At 37.5% G+C, this 15,186-nt stretch overlaps 1 protein-coding gene across 1 annotated transcript in view; it reads right to left on the bottom strand.

The window, feature by feature from the left end:
• Positions 1-15,186, bottom strand: part of DTHD1 (death domain containing 1) — a 60,570-nt gene that overhangs the window by 16,510 nt on the left and 28,874 nt on the right. The window contains 2 exon segments of the mRNA XM_088021351.1: positions 13,030-13,264; positions 14,265-14,278. Of these exon segments, the coding sequence (XP_087877477.1) occupies positions 13,030-13,264; positions 14,265-14,278 (249 nt within the window).

Raw genomic sequence — 15,186 nt, forward strand, 5'->3', positions numbered from 1 at the left:
AGCTCAGCTCAGCCTAATCATACTACTTATTAAACTTGAGATCTTAAAGTATTCCCTTTGTGCCTCAAATTCCTCATGTATAAAATGGGCATGATACTAGTACCTGCTTCATAGAGCCATTGAAGGTAACACTGAGTTCTTTTTTTTAAATTTCTACTTATTTATTTTAAGTAATCTCTATACCCAAAGTTAGGCTTGAAATCACAATCCCGAGATCAAGAGGCATACGTTCTACCCCTGAGCCAGCCAGGTGCCCCAGAAACACTGAGTTCTATCATGTAACTTAAAGCAGGACACATTGTATGTAGTAAGTACTCAAAATAATAACTGTCATTACTTAATATTTTTCTCTTTAAAATTGCTCTTTTTTACCTACACAAATACATTTTTAAAAGAAACATATTTTAGTCATTAGTGGAAAAACAATTTCGCTTATAAAACCACACGGAAACCTTAAAAATAAATACAATTAAAACAGTACTATTGAAGTCTGTTGCCAACCAAGATTTCTGAGCCTAAGAATTGTCCTCTGCTTATTAACAGGGAAGATTTTGTGTTAGAGAGATGTGAAAATACGCTAACATTAACCTGAGATCTACTCAGAGGGTCAGGGAAAGGATTAGAGAGCGAATAGCTTCCTCACCATGTGAATCCATTTTATTTAAAGCTGGTGTGTTACCATCCTTAAAAAAAAAAAAAAAAAAGGAAAAAAAAAAAGCTCTTGCAGTTTGGAAAAAAAGTATAACAGAACATTCCCTTTATCTGCTGGGAATCATATCTTTTACAGTAAACATATATGGAAAGTATTTTTGTTCTTTTAAAACCATAGCGAATATTTTGAGGGAATCTGAATTATAAATCATCAACAAAAAGCAAGGAATGTGAACTTATAACCTAAGCCAGAAAAAGCTGGAGCCTTCATCATATGAAAGGGATAGCAATTATCTCTGCTCTGAAATGAGGTGTTATGAACTGTTGTCACCACATGAGTTAGACAGAGGACCTTACTGAGCTGTTCAGAAGTGACTATGCATTTAACATCAAGATGATAGAGAAAGTCTGCTTCTGCCTCAGAAGCAGAAAAATCCCAAATAACAAAGGAAACCACCATCCGAGGCTATGGCAGCTCTATTTCAAGGCTTAGCTACAACAAAAGGTCCAACCAGTCTGGCTCTCTGAAAGGCCTAGAATTGCCAAACACGCTGAAGGGGCAAGGGATATGAGAGGCAATATGACATGGTAATAAAAGTGGCAGCTGTAAAGTAAGCAAGGATCTGGCTTGCTCAAGGAACAAGGGGACATGGAACAGTATGAAACAGGAATGACTTTGAAGTCTGGGTCCTAGCACAGCCTCTGGCCCTGGGAGGTGGTGCAAGTCCAGGCAAGTCATCTACACTCTCTTACTAAACTCTCTGAGGCAGAGACCATGGATCCTACCTCTAAAGTATGCTGAGGAGAGATTGAAATAAAGTCCTTAAAGGACATGACCTACACTAAAAATTCAACTGTGACAGAGACACACACAAATACAATCTGTGGGCACTTTTTGAAACTTGTTTTTGAACAAATTCACTATAGACAGAGAAAATTGAGTTAGTAGGTAAATATAAAACATAGGCTGGGTAGTAGATGCTATTAAGTAATAATTGCTAATATCATTGGTTGTAGCAATGGTACTGTGTTTTTTTTAAATCCTTACCCTCTTAGAAAACATACAGAATTTTTTTACAAGTAAAGTGATACAGTAGCTTTAAGTGATTTGCTTTAAGAGATTCAAACAAAAAAACCCAATGCTATTAGGTGAAACAAGAATGGCAGGGGCGCCTGGGTGGCTCAGTCTGTTAAGTGTCTGCCTTTGGCTCAGGTCAAGATCCCAGGGTCCTGGGATGAAGCCCTGCTCAGTGGGGAGCCTGCTTCTCCCTTTTCCTCTGCCCCTCCCCCCCTGCTCATACTTGCTCTCTCTCCCTCTCTCTCTCAAATAAATCAATAAAATCTTTTTTTAAAATGGCACAAGATGATGGGTCCATGTAAATTCATTATGTATTTTCTCTATTTTTGTGAACCTTTGAAAATCCCCACCCCCCCATAAACTTTTAAAATAAATAGAAGACACCAACAACAGTCAATACATATCCTCTTGTTTTCAACGTGGATATTACTGTCATTGTACAGTCAGTGTAGAACTTCCTGAAGGCTTCGGCAGAAATGCTTGGCCCACACAATAAAAGGAAGTGCTTCTACACAGAGAAATCTGAAGACCAGCATAAACCCACAGAGAAGTAAGATTCATGTAAGAGAGAGAGGGGGGGAAAAAAAAAAAAACAGGTTTAGAGCAAGAAGAGTTGACCGAGAGTGGTCTAGCTTGGAGAAAAATCTAGAAATTAACTTTTTTTGGAAATGAAATCAGACTGCTACCAATCCCAGAAGAAATCCCAATCCATATCTTTGTTTAAACTCAGGTCTTTCTTAGTCTTAAGCCTGTGTTCATTTTACTGCAGCCAAGCTTATGTTTTTGTTTCTCCAGCAGTTCTTTCAGTTGCTTCTTAGAAAATGGTTCTTTTTATTTAGGGCTTTAATTTGATAATGGCTTTGTCAAGAGGACAGGAATAAATCTCTCTCAGCCTTTGAAGAAATCAGTCACGAAGGGAGAGAGCTTCAGGACACTGGTAACTAGATAGACCAATTCAAGAAACCGCACCTGATGTAAGGAGCTGGGACAGATGGAACGAACGGGCTTTCAGGGATGGCTGCAGATATCACATGAGCAAGGTTCTGGATAACTCAGGAACTGTAGATAGGACATACATGGAGTCAATAAAAAAAAGTTGTCAAAATCAGTCCGGAATAGATAAATATAATTTTGAAATTAGTGTCTCTGTGTTCACTTTTTTTTAATCTACCAAAGGGCAAAATGGTACATATACAACAGTTGCAGCAAGGATCAAATGACATAAAACATACAGAGCACTTCCAACATGCCTGGCACACAGCAAACACTGGGTAAATGTTAACTATTGCTAAAATACTTGAAACTTTGCTCACTATTCCAAGCAATTCTGGCAAAAGCAGATGCCTTTGATCCATAAATGCAGCTATGTGGGAGACACTATTGATTTTTTTTATTTGAATTATTTTCTTTTTTATTATGTTAATCACCAACATCACATCATTAGTTTTTGATGTAGTGCTCCATGATTCATTGCGTATAACACCCAGTGCTCCAGGCAGAACGTGCCCTCTTTAATACCCATCACCAGGCTAACCCATCCCCTCACCCCCCTCCCCTCTAGAACCCTCAGTTTGTTTTTCAGAGTCCATCTTCTCTCATGGTTTGGCTCCCCCTCCGATTTTCCCCCCTTCATTTTTCCCTTCCTACTATCTTTTTTTTTTTTTTAACGTATAGTGTATTATTTGTTTCAGAGTTACGATCTGTGATTCAGCAGTCTTGCACAATTCACAGCGCTCACCATAGCACATACCCTCCCCAATGTCTATCAGGACACTATTGATTTTACAAGCAGCTCAGCAAATCAAAGGTAAACAACACCGTTCAAATTTATATGAACTACCTCCTCTTTATTGTTCCACTTTTAAATTATAATCCCAATGCGTTTTTGTCAGTCCTGAAGACTGTCAAAGTGCCTGTTCAACTTGGAGCATTGTTTTTTTCTGGCATATTCTAATTTCTAGGTTCTCGAATTAGATTCTAATATCTAATTCCAATATTCTTTTGTAGAATTTTTTTCGAGTTTCCTGATTTTTTTTTTTTTTTTTTTGCCTTGTTTTGTTTTTTTGGCTTATAGGTAGGAGTAGCCTTTCCAACAGAAAGAGTGATATGAATGTTACCAGGAGAGGCCTGGATCGCCACAAACATCTTCCTTCCAGGTCTGGCCACAACTGTAAAATCTCCACATTAGTCATTCCTTTGAAGGCATGGCAGGCTTCTGCTAAATGTAACTAACCATTAGCTGGGAAAGCAAACACATAAAGCTTTTGTGGGCTATAAAGACTCCTCCTTCAATTCGTTTATCAATTTCCCCAGCATGCATTCATTTATTCATTAAACAGTTCAACAGAACATTATTGAATCCATACCCGGGAGATGGGGGATTGCAAAATGGAATGAACTTGGCTTCCAGCTCTGAGGAACTCAATTACGGAAGGAGACTCTAGGTATCACAGTGAGGAGTGCCACCACTGGAATCAGACAAACTGGATTCCAACAGTGGCTTTGCCATGCTCCAGCCATTTTCCCTTGAACAAACTGCTCCATTCCTCCCCATTCTCTGAAGTGTCCTAGAACTTACCATCTTGGTCATTCACTTGCAGTTAATCATCAGTTCCTGTCCTGTGATATGACTAGATTGTTGTAGTCAATTATTATTTATCTATTGCATTGTTTTATAACTTTTAAAGTATTTATGCTTTACTGCCTGAACTGGATTGTAATTTCCGAAAGCTGGGGCTTTGACCACTATTACTATTATCTTTTAGGTCTTATGTAATATCCCATATATAGTTGGCATTTAATTAGTATTTGTTAATTGACATGTTGGCTGATATTTCTACAGAAAAACATTACAGTTGGAGTTCATGAACTGGAAATTGTTTGAATTAATGAACATCATTTTTTTTACTTACTAGATGTTACAATTTTAGGAGAATACATGTAAACATATCAATTGTTTTTTTGTTAAAATTTTCTGAGAGAGGGAAGAATTTATGTGTTTCCTTTGTAAAAGAATTCTTGAAATCCACAAGACAATATGAAACACAATTCCTGGTTTAGTTATACTGTCTGCTGAGCAGAGAAAAACCTTTCCTTGTATGAACAGTCAGTGAAGGAGGGGGAGTGAGAAGGAATAGAGAAGGAGAAGGGGGAAGAGATGGGGAAGAGTGGAGGAGAATGGAGAAAGAGGGGGGAGGAAAAAGAAAAAGAAGGGGTAGATAAAGAGGAAGGAGAGCAGCAAGAGAAGGGAAATGTTCTCTTATGATTAAATTGGTAGGCAAAGCCCCTTCCAAAAAGGGATCCTGTTTCTGGCTAAACCAGTTTTGATCATTTTCTTCCTTAAACATCTCATATACAATATAAGGTAGATTTTTCAGTGGTATGGTCAAGGCTGTCTTTGAAGGTCATTCTGATGGCTTAGAGGAAAGTAAGACTGCAGGCATGGAAGGCACGTCCAGGAAGAGCCAAGGAGAGCTAGAACTGCAACAGTGGCAAGCGGGAGAAGGCTTTGTAAAATTTTCACAGGTTAAAAAGATTGACATGATATCTCTACTTACCAAGATTTTAGTGACTTTCTTCTATAATTGATAGGGGTGGAACATAAAGTAATATACATGTTATTACAATTAGCTCTAGTGAGGAAAGCATGAAACTAAGTCACAGAAAATTCCAAAACCACCATGAGGTTCATGATGCCTCCCCTCCACCCAACCCCTGTCAAATACACACACACACAAAAGCCAACAAAACTCTGATTTCTCTTATCCAGTTTGATTTGAAAAGCATACACCTGGTAAATTCTGCTTTCTTCACAGCAAGCAATGGGATATGAAATTCCATGTCATCCTTGAACCTTAAAATAACTTTGTAAATCATTACAACTAAAAAACCTAAGTAGAATTGAAGAACCTGTGAATGTAAAAATTTTCCATAGCTCCAGATCTTCTCATTTATATAGTTGAGATTATTCTTTATAGTATTTCATATGCTTAGGTAAAAAAAAAAAAAAAAGGCAGGGCAGGGAGATGGCCCTGGAAGTCCAAAGTGGTGAGAAGGTGGTGATTGTGGAGTAAATGGTGAACCAGCCTCTGCCTGCTTCCTCCCTTTGACAAAGTAAGTTATTTAATGTGGTGAGAAAATAAGTGTTGAAGCAGTATCATTATTTACTAGAAATCACATGTCATGAGTTCAGTTAAAAAAAAAAAAAAGAGGAAGTTCAGGCTAAGCAAAACTTGGGTCAGCAGATGGCTTACGTAAATATGTAAGTGAGGTATGATTGAGAAAGTAGGGCCCCTGCAGAATCCCACAGAAACAGCCTCCAGACCCAGAACCCTTCTCTCCTTCAGAGCAAAACTTCCAAGCACAGAGGAAGACTAAAAGGCAGTCACAATAGCACAAATAACCAAATGGCAGTCACCTATGTGACGCGGTTTCAGAAGCACACACATACGCACACACCACTTCCTTCCACCTAAAAAAACCTTTGAGAGTTTTTTGAAACTTGCCTTGTTTCTGCCAAAGTACAAATAGAAATGGTGTAAACTGAATTCACTTGAATATTTTGTAAAAGAAGGAAGTTTGAAGCACAGCTTAGGAAAGACTTAGAGACAAATCATTCATCTTTTCCACCAGAAGTTTACACATATATTGATTATGTGACCATTTTCAGAAGATCATATTGAAATGTGAATTAGCATGAGGACCCTCTTTATCATTCAAATCAATTCACCTCTCTCTTCCCCTCCCATGAGCATTCGCCAGGGAGTCCTTGATTAAAATTCATGCCCATGGCAGTCTGGGTACTTGCTGTTTCCCTCACCACAGTGCTCTCCTGGCCACACAGACAGATGAGTTTCCTGAGTTTCCTCAGCCCAGAAGGCACTCCACAGTGAAGCTTCTATAAGCACACACTGCAAATTCTGTCAACCCTCCAAGGCTAATTTATTTTCCTTCTTGACACTTCTCACTTTGCTCTTCACACTTTGTGTATTTAAAATACAAGCTCTACTTATGAATTCATTCATTCAACAAAACCTTATTTGATCTCCTAACCCATGGCAGCCGCTCTTCCAGGGCCTTGTAACTCAGCAGTGAACAACAGATAAAGGTTCTTGCCCTCAAGGGGCTCATGTTCTCATTGTGAAGTAGTAGTGCTCCTATGATAAACATAATAAACAAAGAAGTAAATGTTAATATCAATGCTTTAGAGGAAAGAAAAAAAAAACAGGGCACGTTAAGGAAGATCAGGAGTGTCAGGTTGTGTGGGGAGCAGTAGACTGAAATAAGAAATAGAATCAGAGTAGGCCTCAGAGAGAAGGGGAAATTTCATCAAAGAATTAGAGGACGTGAGGGTGTTGGTCTTGCTGGTTTCTGATGGGTGGAAGAACACTCCAGGCAAGGGGAACGGCTAACATAAGGACCTGAAGTAGAAGCATGTGTGGCAAGTTCCAAGAACAGTAAGAGGGTCATTGTGGCTAGAGTTGAATAAGGGAAGAGTGTAGGAGAGACTGTCCTGGAGTCAATGAGGGCTAAGTTCATACTGAGGAAGTAGTCTTTTACTGTCAGTGAAACTAGGAGCCATTGCAGGGTTTGGAGCAGAGACAGGAAATGATCTGACTGATGGTTTAGAGTCTCATTCTCCTCTGAGTTGACAATAGTCTGCGGAGAGGTAAGAAGAAAATGAGACCACACATAAAGAAACACCACTGTATGTCTGGTCCATGGGATACAAAAAGTGTTGGTTGAATGGATTAATATATGAAAGAATGGAATATGGAGGCTGAGGAATGAGACACAGAGTTCCTCACAAGCATGAGGTAATGGGTGATATGTTTTCACATCTTTGGAAATCAGACAGTACATTAAGGTCAAACAATAGAATTATGTGTATGTGAATGTGAACATTTCTATCTATATACATATGTATAAATATTTACTGCTTGTCTTTTGTGTGAAAGCGCTTTTACTTTTGACAAATGCCTTCACCTAATTTACGCTACATGTACGAATGTGTGCATACCGTAGTGTTCATTAATGCTAACCTCCATATAATAGGGCTGCTTTCATTTCCTGAAAAATAGCATATTCTAATACTGTCAAGCTGAGGTCAATTTTTTTTTTAAATTCTGAACTTTATGGAAGGAATCTGTTCTTACAAACTGAAGGTCATTGTTTCAATTCCCACTTAGGTATATTAGTTTGAGAAGAGGGAAAATTTTCTACAGTCACAGATTTTTTTCCTCAACCCAAAAAACTTCTAGTAAACAGGCATGAAAAAGGGCTGAAAGAGTGGATCTGGAAAGCCCTCTACAAACCTATCTAGAAGAAAAAGAAAGGACTAATGGCTACGAACAGTAGCTTGATATATGAAGGTCAGCAGACAAGTAGAATGTACTATCTTTAAAACATGCCAATAGAGTTTCAAGATTATCACTGTCAAGACTGAACAATCTTGGGGCACCTGGGTGGCTCAGTCTTTAAGCGTCTGCCCTTAGCTCAGGTCATGATCCCAAGGGTCCTGGCATGGAGCCCCACATCGGGCTCCCTGCTCCACGGGAAGCCTGCTTCTCCCTCTCCCACTCCGCCTGCTTGTGTTCCCTCTTTTGCTGTCTCTCTCTGTCAAATAAATAAATAAAATCTTTAAAAAAAAAACTGAACAATCTTAAGGTTTGAAGAAATTGCCTCATTCATCTGACTATTCATAAATAATTATCAAGCATGTACTATATGCTTGGCACTGGAAATGCAAATTGAACAAGACAATATCTGCGCCTGTCTAATAATTACATTTCCAACTCGAGTAACATCACCCTCCCAGGAGAGAAAATTCGCTCTTGGGCAAGTCGAAAAGACTTTGCCCTTTTAATTTATAAAATACAAATATGCATACTATATATCTGTCATATTAAAATTTAATGGGGAGGGTTGATTAGAGGAAAAAATGTCTAAAAAGACTCCTTAGGAGGGCAAAAACAAACACAAAAATTGAGAAATATTTGTCTACTGGGAATCAAGTGATTATAATAAAATACAGTAACTGCAGCGACAGGGAAAGTGCAGGGTGTTGTGGGAACACACACCAAACACACCAAAGTTTATACAGAAGGAGAAGTCAAGGAAGGCTTCCTGGGAGAAGTCACACCGCAGCAGAGCTATAAGGGATGACCAGTAGGATTTGTTTAGGCAAGCAGGTGAGGAATGGTTTGCTAGAATCAAGGAAGAGGAAGAGCTTATGGCAAAAGACCTGGACAATCACTCACATGGATTTTTATGGAGCAAAATCTATATAAAACCCTAAGCCAACTAGCTTGGCTACTTTGGCTCATTGATTCATGAAGTTAGGTAGCCCGCAGAGAAAACACTGAAAACTGAAAGCTGAATTTGTGTCGTGTTTTAGACCTCACGTTTGTCCTCTCTTCCATAAGGGGCTTTCTTTCCATTGTTTGCCATCATCACATTGAGGCTCTCACTACCTCCTGCCGGAGAGTTCCAACAGCCCCCTTACCGTCTCCCACCAGTGTCCCTATAGCAGCAGAACAACAGAGTGAGCTGAGGAAGTCATGTGCTAAACTCAGCCACCTGGAGAATGTCCCCAATGTCCCCTTCCTCTGCACTGGAATCTTCACGTAGATCCAAATCAACTCTGCCAGCTAAATGTTTGCAAATGAGGCTAGAAACCACTGGTTCAAGAGAATTTGAATATTCCATTAAGTCCATAGTTCTTAAATTTTTAGAATCTAACGAACGCTACACACCTCCCCCTCATTCATCCAGTCACAAATATTTAAAGTACCTACGATGTGCCAGGCACTGTTCTAATCACTGACGGTGCAGCCAGAATACGGTGACAAGGTCTTTCACTCATGGAGCTTGCTTTCTCAAGGGTCAAAGGCAAATGGAAAATATATGAACAAATACATAAATCTAATAATTTCAATTAATGGTCAGAGTTACAAAGTAAGTTTTAAAAGGCTCATGGGTTAAAGAGTGACTCTAGAAAAGGATATGGGGGAAAAATCATAGGAGGTGATATGTAAGCTGAAACCAGAATGATAAAGAACCAGCTATATGACCAGCTGAGGGAAGCGAGTCCCGAGTGTAGTGAGCAGCAAGTGCAAAGGCCCTAAGATGGAGATGAAAATGCACAGGGGGAAAACTGATAGTGGGTGTACATTTATACAGCTATACTGTTCTTAAATGAAATTTTTTAAGCATAAGTGGTTTAATAGACTGCTACCCTACATATGCCTTCCAAGAACCCTAGAATCTCCTCCAAACCAGCAAGTAAAGAATTAATGTCTCTAAACAACCCAGCACCTCGGCTGTTATGGCTACTTTCAGTTTGACTGACCAGAATCCAGGTCATATCATTTATATAAATATATCAATTATATAAAATTATATAATTTTCCTATCACCTTTACACTAAAGCATAATACTCATGAAATTATTATACAACTGCAGGGGTGAACACGGAAGTCCTAAAATCCATCTTATGTCCTTGAGTTTATCTACATCCTGGTTTTATCTGCTTAAGAGACAAGAGCAGACTGTGGTTGCACATGTGGGAAGCTGATTTTCTGGATTTGTATCCTAGTCAGACACTTACTTAGCTATGGGACCCTGAGCAAGTTGATGAAAAGTTCTATGCCTCACTTTCCTGTAAAATGAGAACAGTGATAATGTCTCGTGCAGATTTAATAATATAGGGCATGTAAAACACTTGAGAGACATTAGAAGTTATTATAATGGTTACTATATGAATTATGAATCCCTGTTAAGCTATGCCTACCACCTCCAGGCCAATTCATTCCTTTTTGTCATTTTTTCTTCATTTCCACTGGCCAAATTTCTACCAACTTACAAAGCTCAGATAAAATGCTATACTCAGGGGCTCCTGGGTGGTTCAGTCAGTTAAGCGTCTGCCTTCGGTTCAGGTCATGATCCCAGGGTCCTAGGCTCAAGCCCCACATCGGGCTCCCTGCTCAGCAGGAGCCTGCTTCTCCCTCTCCTCCCCACTTGTGCTCTCTCTCACTATCTCTGTCACTATCTGTCTCTCTCTCTCTCAAATAAATAAATAAAATCTTTAAAAAAAAATGCTATAGCCACCGTGAAATTTCTACCAGCATCAGCTTCCAGAAAAGCTATTTTCCTCCTCTGAACAACTATGAGTACAATTTATCCCAATAGTCCAATCATTTATTGTCTTATAAGGTGATTTTGTATACAGTTAACCCTTGAAGAACACAAGTTTGAAATGCATGGGTCAACCTATACACTGATTTTTTTTATAAATATAGCACATTACTATAAATGTATTTCCTTTATGATTTTCTTAATGATGTTCTTTTCTCATTTATTATAAGAATACAGTATATTAAGCATATAGCATACAATATGGGTCAATCAACTGTTTATGTCATGAGTAAGAATTCTGGTCAACAGTTAGCTATTAATGGTTAAGTTTTGGGGGAGTCCAATACTATACTCAGATTTTTGACTATGCAGGGGTTGGTTCCCCTAAACCCTGAGTTGTTCAAGGGTCCACTGTACATGTTTTCCATACTCTGCTAGATTGTAAATCATCTAGAACAACACTACCCCATAGAAATATATTTTGAGACAAATAAGTAATTTGAAATGTTCTAGTTAGCCACATAAAAAGTCTTTTTTAAACAGGTGAAATTAATTTTACGGGGTTAAGTAATAATATATTTTATTACATTACTTATATTATGATTATATATTTGATTTAGCCCCATAACCAAAATATTACAATTTACTATAAAATCAATATAAACAAATGATTAATAACTTATTTTAGTCTACGGCCATACCACCCTGAACGCGCCCGATCTCATCTGATTAATGACTTATTTTATATTTTTTTGTACTGCATCTTTGAAATCTAGTGTGTACTTTACACTTAACAGCACATCTCAATTTGGACTAGCCATGTTTCAAGTGCCCCACAGACACATATGGATAGTGGCTATCATTTAGGACAACACAGTTTTGGGGAATGTATTATCCTCTATATCTCTGTATTTTTCATAATGCCTAGCATAGCACATAACCTATTTCAGAAGTTCAATTAATATTTGTCAAATTTATTTTATTTTTTTAAAGATTTTATTTATTTATTTGAGAGAGAGAATGAGAGAGAGAGCACATGAGAGGGGGGAGGGTCAGAGGGAGAAGCAGACTCCCCGCCAAGCAGGGAGCCTGATGCGGGACTCGATCCCGGGACTCCAGGATCATGACCTGAGCCGAAGGCAGTCGCTTAACCAACTGAGCCACCCAGGCGCCCCTGTCAAATTTATTAATTACTTTGTTAATTAAGTTAAAATCAGTACAAAAATCTAACAGTATAGAAAACATATTTCTGGTATTCATAACACAAAGCAAAAACATGAAAAAATAATTTTAGCATCTTTAAAGAATAAGTTTACTCTTTGGAGTGATAAAGTGAACTTTTCAGTTTTATTTCTCATTAAGAATATACTTTAGAAGTACTAAGTCCTGGATCATTGAAGAAAATAGTATGCATAGCAATAAAATTATTTGTTTGACCTATTTGGAGAAACAATTCAATCTTACTTTCCTGTTAAGAATAAGGATTCGGAGGGGGAGAGGAACCATGAGAGACTATGGACTCTGAGAAAGGAACTGAAGGTTCTAGAGGGGAGGGGGGTGGGGGGATGGGTTAACCTGGTGATGGGTATTAAGGAGGGCACGTATTGAATGGAGCACTGGGTGTTATACGCAAACAATGAATCATGGAACTCTACATCAAAAACTAATGATATAAGGTATGGTGATTAACATAACATAATAAAATAAAATTAAAAAAAAGAATAAGTATTTTAGGTAAGAGTAATTCACTCTTTAGTGTACAGGATTTGATAAGTCTGGATGAAAATATTTGAAGTTGTTTTCCTGCTCACCACATGACTTCTTAAATGTGTTGTGCTCTGAAATATATTCAGTGTTTCATAAATGATTTTCCAGTTATTCTGATGCAGTTACAGAAAATGAATGACATTATTTCCATAACCATTAAGAACATACTATCAGGACCAGACCAACTTGAATTATTCCTGTTAGAAAGTCGCTATGAAAGAAAGTGAAAATCCTGATATGTATTCCACCACTCTAAAACTGTAGCTACCCACTCCTTCCTTATCAAATTTAGACCTGCCTTTCTTTTTAACCTTAAGTATCCATATGCATGAAGTATAGATTATGGTAGAGAATTATGAAGAATTAACAAAATATGGTAGTTAGGGAAGTAAAATAACTTCAATGGTAATTTGCAAATTGGCAACTGATAATGGTTTTCATCAAGTGTAAGAGATTGATCCAAGTTGTGGACTACCTTTTCTTTAGGTATTTTATAAACTACAATGGTGCCCTTATAATGAGGGCAGCTATAGTTTCCAAATTCATCCACCTCTTTGATTTGGAGTTCCAGCCTGGGTTTTCTTTGTAAATGAAAAATAAGCTTGTAATCTTTTCCATAATCCTTCCCATTGCCTAAGAAGAAGTAAAATACGTTTGTTACTATTCAAATATACCACTTTGTCTTATTTACTTTTTTAAAATCCAAATAACTACTTGACTTTTTAAAACTTTTTAAGCTTTTTTGGTGTCATTGCCTTTTGCCAAAATTTAAGCAGCAATAGGCTGAGACTGCAGATTACTAAAAGTATTTGGACCAGGTGCTCTCTGGCTTCTTCTCAATCTAATAATCTTTGATTTTCTTTTTCCATTCCGTTTTGCTCTAACAAAAAGCTATTGGAAATACTCAGTTCTTTCTGTATTTAGAAAATCATTTTTACCTTTCAATAATTGTCTTTTTTATCTCCCCTAACTATTAATAGCATATGGGACCCTATCATGACCTCCCAATAGGCATTCTAGATGTATGGTAGCCACTAGCCGTGTGTGGCTTGTAAAATTTAAGGTGAAATTAATTAAAATTAAATAAAATGAAAAATCAATTCCTCGGTCACTCCAGCCACATTTCAAATATTCAATAGCAACCTATGTCTAGTAGCTACCTCATGTGGTAGTGCAGATGCAAAACATTTCCACCATCACAGAAATAGAGATGTTTTAGCAAAACTTTAAAATGGAAGACTTATTAGATTCATGTTACTGACATTTTTATTGAAACCTGATTAATTCTGCCAAATAAGGGTATATCTTCTCAACTGCTCATTGAATATAACAGAGCTTTAGTGGAGATTACTTTTCACTCATGGGGGTTTTACCAGGACAATTTTATGTTGTCATTGCAAAAGCAAAACAGACACTGCCATTTTCCCTAAGGCATGTCTGCATTACCCTTTGCAAAATTTAAATGTAAGCTATATTGTAACAGTTAAGGTAGTATGTTTCAAACTTAAAGAGCTAGATCCAAGGCCGGCCCAACTATTTATCTACATTGTAATATTTATCCAGTCCTTTCACATCTCTGAACTTCTTGGAAGCTTAACTTCCTTATCTTTAAAACAAGAGAAATAAAACTTACCTCCTAGGATTGTTCTGGGAATGAAAAGAAATAATATGGCTAAAATGATCGGCACAAGGGCTTAGCGCATAATAAGTGCTCAGTAGGTGACAGTAATAATAGCAAATGTAAGAAAAAAGCAGGATCCTTCAACTGGTTTAAATTTGTATGATAAAAAACAACCCACTTAATATTTTTTTAACATCAACATGAAGCCTTTATATAGAAGTTGCAACTTCCTCCTATTTCTAGAAGCCTGAACATTGACTACTCAGAGCTCTTTCTCATGGAAAACCTGCCCAATGAAATAAGAGTTCTGTGAGAGATGTAGATGACACCAATATTTTTCTCCCTGTTGAACTGCTAGATGTCATTTTGGCGAATCTCTAAAGCACAGTTAAATCTAGAATTTGAATAACTCCAGGTTATGAAATGTGTTGGAGTATGTCTCTTCACATAAGTTTATATTTTAGAGGCAACTTGGCTACTTGAACAGAACAATTCCTAGGACATCCTAAGAAAGGAATGACAAGCCAGGGCTTGCCTTCTTAAAAGAGTTTCACTCTGGTAAAAAGAAAAATAAATTTGGAGTCACTAAAATATCACCTAGTAAATTCGCTAACTTAGAGTTTTTAGATCACTGGAGTAACACCTGACAAATTTCTACTCCATACTATTAGAGTTGTTACTTTGGTCCCAAAAGAATACAACTTAATAAATGTCTCCTTCTATCCTTTGAAAGATACTCCCTGCCAGGTATTCAATCACTCATAAGGGATAATTTGGATGCAGGATATAAAGATTGAGGGTGAGGCATAACTACATTGGTTTAGATCTTAAGTTTATCTGCCTCCCATTGCCAGTTAATTTTTTTAAATAAAGATCTGTAATGTAAATCTCATGTTTATATATGAAATAAAGATGAAATTTTTGAGGATTATAA

Source organism: Eumetopias jubatus, unplaced genomic scaffold (assembly GCF_037043125.1).
Source record: "Eumetopias jubatus isolate StellerSeaLion01/CBP00866 unplaced genomic scaffold, mEumJub1_p1.0 scaffold_2, whole genome shotgun sequence".
Classification (NCBI taxonomy): Eukaryota; Metazoa; Chordata; class Mammalia; order Carnivora; family Otariidae; genus Eumetopias; species Eumetopias jubatus.